The 12,210-nt window shown below is 38.2% G+C and overlaps 1 protein-coding gene across 1 annotated transcript; it reads left to right on the forward strand.

Moving 5' to 3' along the window:
* Positions 1–1,152: 1,152 nt before the first annotated feature.
* On the forward strand, positions 1,153–10,256 carry LOC127956797 (nuclear pore complex protein Nup107). Its single transcript, XM_052554997.1, has 25 exons — positions 1,153–1,297; positions 1,854–1,939; positions 2,160–2,252; positions 3,006–3,115; positions 3,223–3,352; positions 3,468–3,571; positions 3,785–3,912; positions 4,143–4,191; positions 5,554–5,625; positions 5,711–5,799; positions 5,880–6,163; positions 6,376–6,455; positions 7,103–7,162; positions 7,235–7,380; positions 7,474–7,522; positions 7,604–7,673; positions 7,760–7,875; positions 8,000–8,189; positions 8,266–8,378; positions 8,468–8,570; positions 9,048–9,208; positions 9,302–9,427; positions 9,510–9,623; positions 9,735–9,902; positions 10,038–10,256. The coding sequence occupies exons 1-25, from the start codon at positions 1,290–1,292 to the stop codon at positions 10,143–10,145; spliced, it is 2,757 nt and encodes a 918-aa protein (XP_052410957.1). The 5' UTR covers positions 1,153–1,289; the 3' UTR covers positions 10,146–10,256.
* Positions 10,257–12,210: the final 1,954 nt, after the last annotated feature.

The raw sequence follows: 12,210 nt of genomic DNA on the forward strand, positions 1-12,210 counted from the left end.
TCATAATTGTGAGATTATTTCTCAGAAATGTGACTTTTTATCTCAGAACTACGAGTTTATATCTCGTAATTCTGACTTTTAAGTTGCAAGAACAAATCATGCAATTCTGAAAAAAAGTCTAAATTTCAAGTTAGTATCTCGCAAATCTGACTTATCTCACGATTCTGAGGAGGGAAATTTTTCAAAATTGTGAGTGGAAAACATTGAGATCACTTATATCTGAAAAAGCCTCACTGAGCCCAAACTTTGGAATTATTGTGCTGAGGCATATTCTTGTTAAAGCATGAGTAAATGTCAATGTCTTGGTTGAAAGGCCTTCAGATCTCACAAAAGCATTCCAATGAAGCGGTGGACTTGGCTAACTCAAGAGTTCTTTCTTTTCAAGTTTCAGATCACAAAGAGAAGTCCTTACATTCTGTTTCAGAACATTCTCTTACATCCTGAAATCCTTTAGTCCTGCTAACTCTAGCTGTGCTAAGAAAGAAACCATTGTACTTCCTCTAGCAAAAAGCTGTATTTACACAGACTTGGTTTTGCGTCGTCTTTTTGGTTAAATCTTTCTGAAAAGGTTCCAGGTTCCATTAATTGACATCAAGCCATTACAGGCTTAATTCATTATCTTCTGTGTTCAGTATCTCCGATCAGGGAAAATAACAGTGCAAAGTCTTTAAGGCATGTAGATATGGAAATTGGCTTTCAAAAATAAACCCGAAGAAATATGCACTGAATTATGAGTAGGTTTTACAACTAACCCCTGCCATTTTTATATGAGAAAGAATTACTTGACATATCATTATAGACATTCATAACTACGTGACATTTGAACGGAGAATCCGTTAACTAGCCACCGAATACCACTCATGACATGAGGCAAGACATTTCAAGTTATTTATAGCCTAAATGTAAAAATAATCCCATCATACAGTTGTCATGTCACGTGCCACTAATGCAATAAATACAAGTTTAATTGGATTATATTGGAAATATATTTTTAAAGATATTAATGCAATATAAACAGAACAATGTTAAATGTTCTCTTAAAATAGCAATTATGTGACAATTAAAAAAGCAAGGCCCATTGCGATGCATGTGATTCCTTCTATAGCCAGTAGATGGCAGCACCTGACAGACGGTGGTATGTTAGTAATCACTCGTTCCTCCGCCCCAATAGAGGGCAGTGTGGAGTAATGAGAAGCGCAGCTCAGAGGAAGAACGACGAGCCTCAGAAGTGAAGGCGCAAATCCCGTTTGCTAGCATCATTGGCTAGCAGTTGTGACTTTACAGACAACATGGACTGGTAAATATTACGTTTTATTATAGTGTAACTGATGTATGAATTATGTCAGATTATTTTAGCTATTTTATTTGATTCGAGATTTGTTCTAATGTACGTTATCGTAGGAACGGCTCCACATGGCAGTCGACACTTTCCATATAATAATACACGAAATAAAAGAAAACACAAGTTAGCTTTTTTATTTATTATTAATTGCTAAACAATATGTGACTTTGATGTTATTTTCTGTCAATACAGCATTGACAGAACTTTACATTGTTTAAAAATAGTTATAGTTCTTTCATAGCTAATAGTACAATTCATAGCTAACGTTACCGTTAATTAATAGCTGTATTTGAATTATGAATATATTTTACAGGCCACGTCGAGTTCGTTTAGGTTTGTGTGTGAGTGTGGGTCTTTGTTAATATATATATATATAATGTTACAGTTTTTAGTCTGAAGACAGAAGAATCTGTGTTCCACTGTATCTGTGAGCATGTGGCATGAATAATGTTAATAACCCAATGTTATAATGATCTTGAAAATGTAGTTGTGGTGTGTGTGTTTTGTGCAGGAATCAGACCTGGATGAGTCCAGCGGTTCGGGACACTGAGGTGACCCGTGCTGCCCGCAGAAAGAGCTCACACAAAAAAGTTGCGTGTATCCTTACCAAAATCACAAACCTTAGTAAAGTCCTTGCATTTATTTATGTTGCACTTTACAATGCTGATAGTTTCAAACAGCTTCACAGTGATAAACAGTCAAATAGCGTTGTTTTTTAATGGTACAGAATACATCCTACATCCAACAATATATCTGTGCTGAAACTGTTATAAACATGTAGGAAGGTTTGTTTTTTTTCCCTTTACTGTGTGTTCAGTCCCACCGGCACAGGATGAGACTCCTGGCACCAGCACTACCCCTGCTAGACCACCACTGCGCCAGACACCTGGATCCCTCCTCAGACAAACTCGTAAGGAAACCGATTTGCTCTCCGTCTGTAAAGATATAGATGCTGCATGCAAAAACACTCCAATTTAGAAATGACCAATAAATCATTTAAAAAGAATTTCAGCAACACAATCATTGGTGATGTGAGTCAGTCTTGCATTGAATGAACTGGCTGAATCCTTTAGTACTGTTTTCTGTTCATGTAGAGTGGTCTGTATTGATGTGCAACTCTCTTTTAGAGTCAAACCAAAACATTATTACCGTTCATTCGCTATAGTTTAGAAAATGGTAATAAAATATGACAAGAACTCTGTGTTAAACTGCGTCAGAACAAATGAATTTCGATAATGACAGATAGCTGTGATAGAAAGGTATGCAATGAATTAGGTTGTATAACTGTCAGCTGTTAAAATTAAGTATACAAAAAATTTGATAATACTAATTTATGTCGACCAGTTACAAAGCAATGCTTGATTTTGTTCAGTCTGTGGTGTAAAAAGGGTCACATTAGCAATTAAAGAAAAACACGGTCAATTAAAAGTGTCTGAATTATTTTTGGAGCCAAATTTTACTGGTTGTCCACTGTATGAAGACTTTTGAGGGTATAATATGTCACCGTTTATTTTGCTATCCACATTTACATAAAGTGTCCTGCAGCCACTAGTAAAAAAAAAAATAATATATATATATATATATATATATATATATATATATATATATATATTTGATGTCTGAATCTTGTTTTTTTTTTTTGGGTTTGACTAATTATGAGCAGTCACTCCAAGAAGTGCCCTCAGGAACCCAGATGTGTCAGCCATCCTCGGGACAGGAGGCAGAACTCCTCGTTTCGTTAACACGCCCCGTACTAAAGGCAGTCTGAGCATGGTGAGTGACCAGAATTCATACAAACATCCTTTATTCCTCCTGACTCCATATATTTAGCTGGTTTGATGTAAGTGGTAACTGTTTTGTTTTGTTTGTTGACACTTCAGAACTTGGATGACAGTGATTGGACGAACAGTCTTTTCCCGTCTCCTCTGTCTGGGCTGGTGGACACCAGCTTCACTGAGGATGTCAACATGAGCGCTCTCATGCTAAAGGAAGATGATCCCGGAGAGGCGGGTAAATAATCCTGATACGTAATCATTATCACTACATATGAAGTGACTGGTTTACATGATCTGCAGCTCTCTCTCTCTCTCTCTCTCTCTCTCTCTCTCCCTTTTTCTTCTCGCAGCTTCTCTCAGTTTGTTTCCTGATTTTCTGCAGTCATATTTACGCCGCGCATCCACAGATGTGTTTGATCTTTTAGAGGAGTATGAGGCTCTCTGTCAAGATAAGGTACATAACTAGTTCATGGGAATTTCAGAATCATGGGATTTAAGTTAGAGTTTCATTAAGTAGAAATGAGTAATCATTTACAATACAAAATGAATATATAGTATAAGTTATATTAGAACAAAAGGAATGTTGTGAATGGTGGCTAAATGAAATTGTTGCCAAACTGAAAACAAATCCTTCCCGAGATTTGTAATGCGCTGACTTTTATTGTAGGTTAGTATGTTGCAGAAAATGGTTCTTCGGTCGGCCCCGGGTCAGCAGAAATCCTCCAAGACGGTCAGCATTACCTGGTTGCTGCAGCAAGAGATGGTAACCTGGAGACTCATCACTTCACTGTACAGGTGCAACACTCTCATACAATGCTGTTCAAGGGTTCGGCGTATAATGAAGAAATCAATCCTTTTATTTGCAAGGATGCATTCAATTGATCAAAAGTGACAATACAGGCATTTATAATGTTTCTAAGGATTTCTATTCATCATTAGATCCTGAAAATGATTGTTTCACGGGTTGCTCTAAAGTATTAAGCCACACAACTGCTTACATATTGTTATACTTCTCTCATATACAGAGACCGAATCCAAACCGTTTTAGAGGAAGACTTCATGATGGATATAACTGTAAGTGCATTTGTAGTGCATAGATGGAAAAACATGAATGTCATTGCATTATATTACAAAATGTCAAACTTTATAGCACAAGTAGGGGTGTGCGGTATGTGTCGTTTGAGATGATATCGTAATTCTCGATTTGTGATTTGACATTATTATCAAGTATTTTTCAAAAACCATTCAAAACAGTTCTACAGAGTGCATTCTTTCAATACATGATTCAGTCTAATAAAATGCATTTAGAAAGATCACAAATTCAATTTATATTTTTTTTATACCAGTTCATATTGTTAATCAATTTCACATGAACAGTGCCGTTTCTTCTCCAAAAAATTACCATGCTTACGAATGTAATATTGATTTGATTTTTGTTTTTTTACAACAGTTCAATAAATAAGATTTTAATTAAGAGACTTGCATTTTAGATACCATATTTCCGGTTTTTGCGCTATTTTGACAACAAAAATAATTCCAAACCCAGCCACAGCACTGTTTTGCTTCTCTGAGCAACATGGCAGTGTTTTGTTGCTGAATGAATCAACTGTTTAAATGATTCAGTTCAGTCGCATTGAATCGCTTATTAACAGTGACTTGCTGCCACCTGCTAATTGACATTCAAAGTATCTTTTTATTATTTAAATAATTTCAACCATAAATATTCAACGGTTTGTTTTATATATCAAAACATGATTCATGCATTTGTAATTGCAGGTTAAATGTGTTCAAATGTGTCCTCCATTAAATAGTGTGTAAATGCCACTTCAGATGCAGTTTCTCTGTTTCCTCTGCATTGCAAAGATGAATTTTCTTATTCTTATTATTTCTTATTCTTATAATTGTCTTATTATTCTAATTGACTGATTAAATGCGGTAACTTGATTCAAAATTTAACACACACTTTAGAAAGGTAAAATGCCCATCAAAGATAAAAATCAATTAAAACTCATTGGAAAAGATTAATATTTATCATTGTGAACTGACTACAACACAGAGTTTGAAGAATATCAAAAACTTTAGGAAAACAATAACACACACAGCAAAATATTGTCTAATTATCGTTATCAATAAAATCCCAGAAAATATTGAGATGTTGTTTCAATATCGCATACCTTTAACCATAACCATATTGTTCAAGCGAAAGATTTAGCAAAATGTAGCATGTTGGGGTTTAAATGATAAAACAGTAGACATACTGTCCAAAATGAACAAACCGTGCTCAAAAACTTTTAGAATGTCGTTACATTGTGCCATTGCCTCTTGGTGAGATATTTTTTGTTCATTGCAGTGACGTCCATACATTTAATGGTGACTTAAGCATGTATATTTTTTGGAGCCACTGTGTGTGAACTTGTGGTTGTATTTTCTCTGGAGATGCCCACTGAGAGTGAGAAGGCAGTAATGGAGCAGTTCTTCCAGAAGGGCAGTGTGGTGCGACAGAGCCAGGTACACATGCATCCATTTACACCCATCCTGCTTGTTACTGCATAAAAAACACTTAGCTCAGGACCGTGTGTGTGTGTTTATTTAGCTGGTGGTGGATTGGTTGGAGAGTATCGCCAAAGATGAGATGGGAGACTTCTCTGATAACATTGAGTACTATGCCAAATCTGTGTACTGGTAAGTGATATAACTGCTTATTTACATTATTGACCATCTCAAAACTCTGATTTGAGTTCTGGTGGTTTGTTGATGTGTAGGGAGAACACACTTCACACCCTGAAGCTGAGGAGGAATCAGTCCAGCGGTGGTTTTAGCAGGCCACTGGTCACAGAACTGGATCCCGATGCTCCTATCAGACAGAAGAGACCACTGGCAGACCTGGACCGAGAGGACGAGACTCGCCTGCTCAAAAACCTCTTTAACCTCATCCGAGCTGGCATGACTGATGAGGCTCAGAGGCTGTGTAAGCGCTGTGGTCAGGCCTGGCGTGCTGCCACTCTGGAAGGCTGGAAACTGTATCACGACCCCAACATCAACGGAGGTCAACACACGCACATACTAACTACCTTAATAATACTTAAGTTCAATAGGATTTAAAGGGATAGTTCAAACAAAAATGAAAATTCTGTTATCATTTACTCACCTTCATTTGCCATTAAACTTTCATTCTTATTTGATTGAGATATTTTTAATGAAACCAGATGCTTCAACTATTAAACCGCACAATCCATGTGATCCAATCCTTGTGTTTAGGAGGTGGAGAGCTTCAGGCGGTGGAGGGGAATCCTCATCGAAGCGTGTGGAAGGTTTGCTGTTGGAGAATGGCAGAGGAGGTGAGGAAACTCTAGATCTGTTGATCTAATTGAAATTAAAAATGTCTTTTTTTCCCCCCTTGTCTTTAAAGGGATAGTTCACCCAAAAAATAAAATTCGGTCATTAATTACTCACCCTCATGACCTCCGTTCATCTTCAGAACATTAAGATTTTTTTGATGAATTCTGAGAGCTCTCTGACCCTCCCATACACAGCAATGTAATTAACACGATCAACGCACAGAAATGTAGCAAGGAGATCTGTAAAATAATCCATGTGACATCAGGGGTTCAACTGGAATTTTAAAAAGCTACTTTTTTGTGCGCAAAGAAAATACAAACGACTTAATTCAACAGTTCAATTTGGCACCTGACACAAAAGGAGACAAATTGTTTAATAAAGTCATGCTTTTATTTAAATTCTTGAGGGTGAGTAATTAATGACAGAATTTTAATTTTGGGGTGAACTATCCCTTTAAGTACTCTGACATAGGCTTTTTTAATTCAGCAAAACATGTTTTATACCTTGTACTGGGTAACATCAAGTCTCAAGAAATTAGCAATGAATAAATTAGGTGAAATGTCTTTATTTAATACACAGTTTCTCTGAATGTTTGAGTCATTTTGTTTGTCGTTCTGAAAGCCTCTGCTTTGTTTTGCTGTTTCAGGAGCAGTTCAACAAATATGAAAGAGCCATCTATGCTGCCCTGAGTGGAAACCTCAAACAGGTTAATAGTCATCGAGCTGTTTGTACTCTTGTTTTTTAGTCATTATTTGAATATGTCCTTGTTTCCCTGCAGCTGTTACCCGTGTGTGAGTCGTGGGAGGACACGGTGTGGGCGTATTTCCGGGTGATGGTGGACACTCTGGTAGAGCAGGAGATCTGTTCTTCTGGTCTGGGCAGTGAAGAGCTGGAGGAGCTGCCCAGAGAGTTCCTGGAGACCAAGTACGGCTAGAAACACCCTCTAATTTCCATCATACACACAGTCTTTATGTCCTTTTCCAGTAAGTGATTAATTCCATCATGTGGCTTTTTCAGTTGGACATTGGAGAAAGTCTTTGAAGAGCTTCAAGCAACAGAATCCAAAGTAAGAGTGAATGGATGAGGTTTCGTTTGTAAGAGACTAAACTGATGGAAATCTTTTCACACTTGTGTGTTATGTCGACAGAGGGTTCTGGATGCAACTAAGGAGCATTACCATTTGATTCAGAAGTTGATTATTCTCGGAGATCTTGATGGTATGCTTTGAGATCGGATTTTTAAAAAAAAATCTCACTTTTGCTTTTTGAAAAGTTTTAATGTTTCATTTAACTTGTTTTGAAAGGTCTTCTGGAGGAGTTCAATGATTGGTTGGGAAGAAGTACAGCTCTGCCAGCTCATCTGTTGCGCTTCATGTCACATTTAGTGTTGTTTTATCGCAGTTTGGGCATGCAACTTAAGGTACGTACATTAAATGCATTTTTTTTAGTTCATTTTAGATTATATTTCTCTTCATGTGTCTAGCTTATTGCTTCATACATCACATGTTTGATGCAGACTCACCGCTATGATCTGTGTTTGTCAGGAGGAGGTGTGTGTAGATGTCCTGAAGGCCTACATCTCACTGTTAGTGAAAGAAAAGCAGGTGGACCTCATTGCGTTTTATGTCAGTCACCTTCCTGCAGACATGGCCGTGTCCCAATATGCTCAGTTCCTGGAGGAAGTCACTGAGACTGAGCAGCGCAAACACTGTCTGGAGCTGGCAACCCAAGCAGGTGAGGACAAAGGGTCTTGTATCACGATCTGTGCTTTTAAATGTTTATTACACATTGATATTTTTGTGGAGTTTAGGTTTGGATGTAGCAGCCATCACAAAAATGGTAGTAGAGACCATCAGAGAGAGAGACACAGATGAGTTTTCCCACCATGACCTGACCCCTGCACTAGATGCAGCAACAACAGTGGTACAAATGACCTGCTAACTCTGTTCATTTATAAATCTTTATCCAATCAGCAATGGAATTAACACCCAACTCTTCATCTGTCTACACAGGAGGATCAGCAGAAGATTGATGTCATTGACTGGCTGGTGTTTGATGCCGCCCAGCGAGCCGAAGCCCTCAAACAGAGCAATGCCATCATGAGGAAGTTCTTAGGTCAGACTTTTGCATCATCCTCTCTGTTACTTGTCGTAATCCTGACCTTGAAATCAGATTAGACCTTAAATAATGTCTTCAGGATCGTTCATACATGCGAGAATCTAACGGAGAGTTTTAACTTGGCTCAGAGGAAGGCAAGATTCATGTCTTTGCAGATATGATGCAGGGCAGTGTAATTTTATACTTTAGATTTTTCATTGTTGGTCTATTCTAGATAGCTTTAAAATTGTACGATTTGTTGTGAAGCGAAGGGAATTAAAATACATGCTTATAGTGTTTATTAATGTGTACTTTTGGTTTATTTGCCAATATTTTTGAATGTAATAATAAAAATGTGCATTATCTGGGAAATACAGTAGTTTAAACCAGCTTTCAAGGTTAGTTTACTCCTAGGTCTTAGTTAGGTCACTTTAGCTTAGATTAGCGATATTGGTATTTTATTTATTCACATCTAATGTTCCTCATTTCCCGTAGCATCTAAGAAGCATGACGCTGCTAAGATGGTCTTCGCCAAAGTGCCGGAAGATTCCATGCGGGAAATCTACCGCCAGTGGGAGGAGCAGGGCATGGACACGCCCCTTCCTGCAGAGGAGGAGAATGCTATCCGTGAGCATCTGTGCATCCGTGCCTATCTGGTGAGGAGCAGCTGCTTTGTGCAACACTGAATTGTCACTGTACTGAATGTAGTTACCGCGAGGTGATCTTACTCTGTTTTTCCCCTCCCACAGGAAGCTCACGAAGCGTTTAATGAGTGGTTCAAGCACATGAACTGTCCTCCGGTGAAACCCACAGCACCTGCTCAAGCGAAGTTTACAGAGAAGGTGGCCCATGAGATGAAAGAAGCAGAGTACAAGGTCAGAAAACGGACCGTTCTCACAGTACCGTGAACACTTCTCGCTTTTTTCTTTAATGGCTTTTCTGTGTCACGTCCTCCAGATGGAGTATGAGAACTGGCAGGGCCGTCTGGGAGCGCTGACAGAGGATGTGAAGGAGAGGATCTATAATGTGCTGCTGTTTGTTGATGGAGGCTGGATGGTGGATGTCAGAGAGGTCAATATGTTTTCTATTCATTCACCGGTTTGGCTGTTTACATATTTTTAAATTCAGCAAATGCATTTTGAGTGTAGGAGGTTCTGGATTCATGGTGTGTGTGTTTGGCAGGACACTGAGGAAGACTCGGAGCGCGCTCATCAGATGACTCTGCTGCGGCGTTTGTGTCTGCCCATGATGTCTTTCCTCCTGTTAACCGTACTGCAGCGCACTGAGCGCCACCAGGAGAGCCTGCGTCTGGCTGACATCGTGGCGTCTGACCAGCACAGACTCTATGAGGTGTGATTGTAAATATAGACATGAGTATTGCATGTCAGTAAGACTATGTTGACTCCATTTGCTTGAGATCTCTTCGGAGTGCTCGTGTTAAATATGATGCTGTTCATTCATCTGACCTGACTTTCTTTTTGTCAGGTTTTCTCTAAAGACGAGCTGCAGAAGTTCCTCCAGAAGATGAGGGAATCCTCTCTGCTCCTGCTGGATAAAGGGCTGGATCCGCTTGGATATGAGATTCAGCCCTAGACACTGTTTGTTTCTCATGCCGTTTATGTGCTCAGAAAAAAAAAAGAATAAAAAAAAAAAGCTTTGTAATTTTGTATTGGAATAAAGATGAATTGTTTTGAATCTGGTGAATTGTTTGTGGAGAGTGATATTTCATCTTTCTTTTTCAAGAGTAATGCGTTTCTTTCCATTGGAACCTTTTTGTTTTTGTCAAGTCTTCCATATTAAATAGAATACCAGACAATTTCTTCCATTCTTTAATCATTTTATTTTGAATTTCTAGTTCTATTTTATCATCAGTGGTATCAAGGGAAGTTGTTTATTTCATCCAGTTTTCCTCTTAAAATTTAACTGCATAAACAAAATCAGTAACACTTTAGAAAAGGGACTAATTCTCATAATTAACTAGTTGCTTATTAGCATGCCTATTATTAACATATATGCTGTTATAAAGCACATTGTGTATGAGCATATCCTACCCAATACCTACATTTAAAAACTACTTATTATCAAGCAACAAAATAGTAGTTTATTGAGCAAAAGTCATAGTTAATGGTTTGTTAATAACGAGAATTGGACCTTAAAATAAAATGTGACCGTACTCGTCAAGAAACGATTCAAATTTTTCTTTCAACAAAAAAATTAATTGCACAAGGACGCCATATATTCGTTCAGACTGAATCTCAAATCGATTCAAATCTGTTTGCTGACCCCATAGACATCATATAGGTAGACGCCCCATCGAACGCTACTGCCTATTGGCACGAACGAGCCGTGGAGCCGCCATCTTGGACCGGTCGCCAGCTCCACTCAGTGTAACTTGTTTGTCAGGTGCAATGAGCTGTCAGCGCATTAAATTAATCATATCTCACTGAATTCCTAACTGATTTTGACGCGGATTTTTTTGCTGCAAAGGTCATTCATGCAGTTATGATATAGGACACACGATTCGGCGTATTTTAATATTCATAATAGGCTTTTCAGTTACATATTCTATTCTGATAGAAGATATAAATGACCAGACGCCCAAAATATAAATATGTGAGGTAAAATATTTATAAATCACACACTATAAATATATAATAAAGAAGCATAAACAGATAGTTGCAGTAAAATAAGATATTTAATAAGTTGAAGAAACAATTTATTATAATTTGTGACATATACACTCTGGTTCTCTCTCTCTCTCTCTCTCTCTCTCACACACACACACACACACACACACACACACACACACACACTCTTCTCCCTCCCTCTCCATCACACACACACACACACACACACACACACACACTCTCTCTCTCTCTTCTGTGACTGTTGACACCTGGGGAGCTTGTATTGCTGAAGCTTGGCGGATCACCCTCTCTGCAGCTCTCAGCACCTTATAATAAGAATACAAATCATGCATATTTATTAGCGCTTTACACAGTACTCAAATACACTATACAGAACAGAGAAAATATGAACAAAGAAACCTTAATATACATTACTTGCTGATATCACGTGCGCAAACCCAAATAACAGTTATTATGTTCTGTCGAACAATGTATGTACTCAGATTGGATTGTGTTGGTATTAGGCACTTAACGTTACCTAACGCTAAAAGTAAGTTTCGTGCATCTAACAAGTGTTTTTTCGAACTTCTTTCTGATCTGAATAGTAATAGTAAGTTATGTGAGAAACACTTGAGTTGAGATACATAGTCTAACTAATGTTAGCTAGCTACGCTTTCAGTACAGTACTATCAAAGATCCTTGCTCCTTCTCAATTCTCTGGATTTAAGGACAAACTAAAACCAATAGTACAATAGTAATGTTAAATCTTACTTGTGAAAAATAATCCCGAGCCGTACTTGCGATGCTCCGCCGATAAGAACAGGAAAATGCTGCACAGTGCTCTGGCATCTTAACTGCTGCTACGCAACGAAACTAGGAGTACGACCGGTTCAAGATGGCGGCCGCAAATCTCGTCGCCCAGCGGCCAATAGGGCGTCTACTTATATGATGTCTATGGCTGACCCGTATGATAGATTCATTAAAAGAATCGATTCAAAAGAATGATTCATTCGCCAATGCGGCATCGTTAA

This window comes from Carassius gibelio, chromosome B4, assembly GCF_023724105.1.
Source record: "Carassius gibelio isolate Cgi1373 ecotype wild population from Czech Republic chromosome B4, carGib1.2-hapl.c, whole genome shotgun sequence".
Classification (NCBI taxonomy): Eukaryota; Metazoa; Chordata; class Actinopteri; order Cypriniformes; family Cyprinidae; genus Carassius; species Carassius gibelio.

Coding starts and splice junctions, on each gene's coding strand:
- LOC127956797 (XM_052554997.1), top strand. Junction 6,456..7,102: donor GTTGGAGAATGGCAGAGGAG/GTGAGGAAACTC, acceptor TTGCTGTTTCAG/GAGCAGTTCAACAAATATGA. Junction 8,571..9,047: donor CATCATGAGGAAGTTCTTAG/GTCAGACTTTTG, acceptor CATTTCCCGTAG/CATCTAAGAAGCATGACGCT.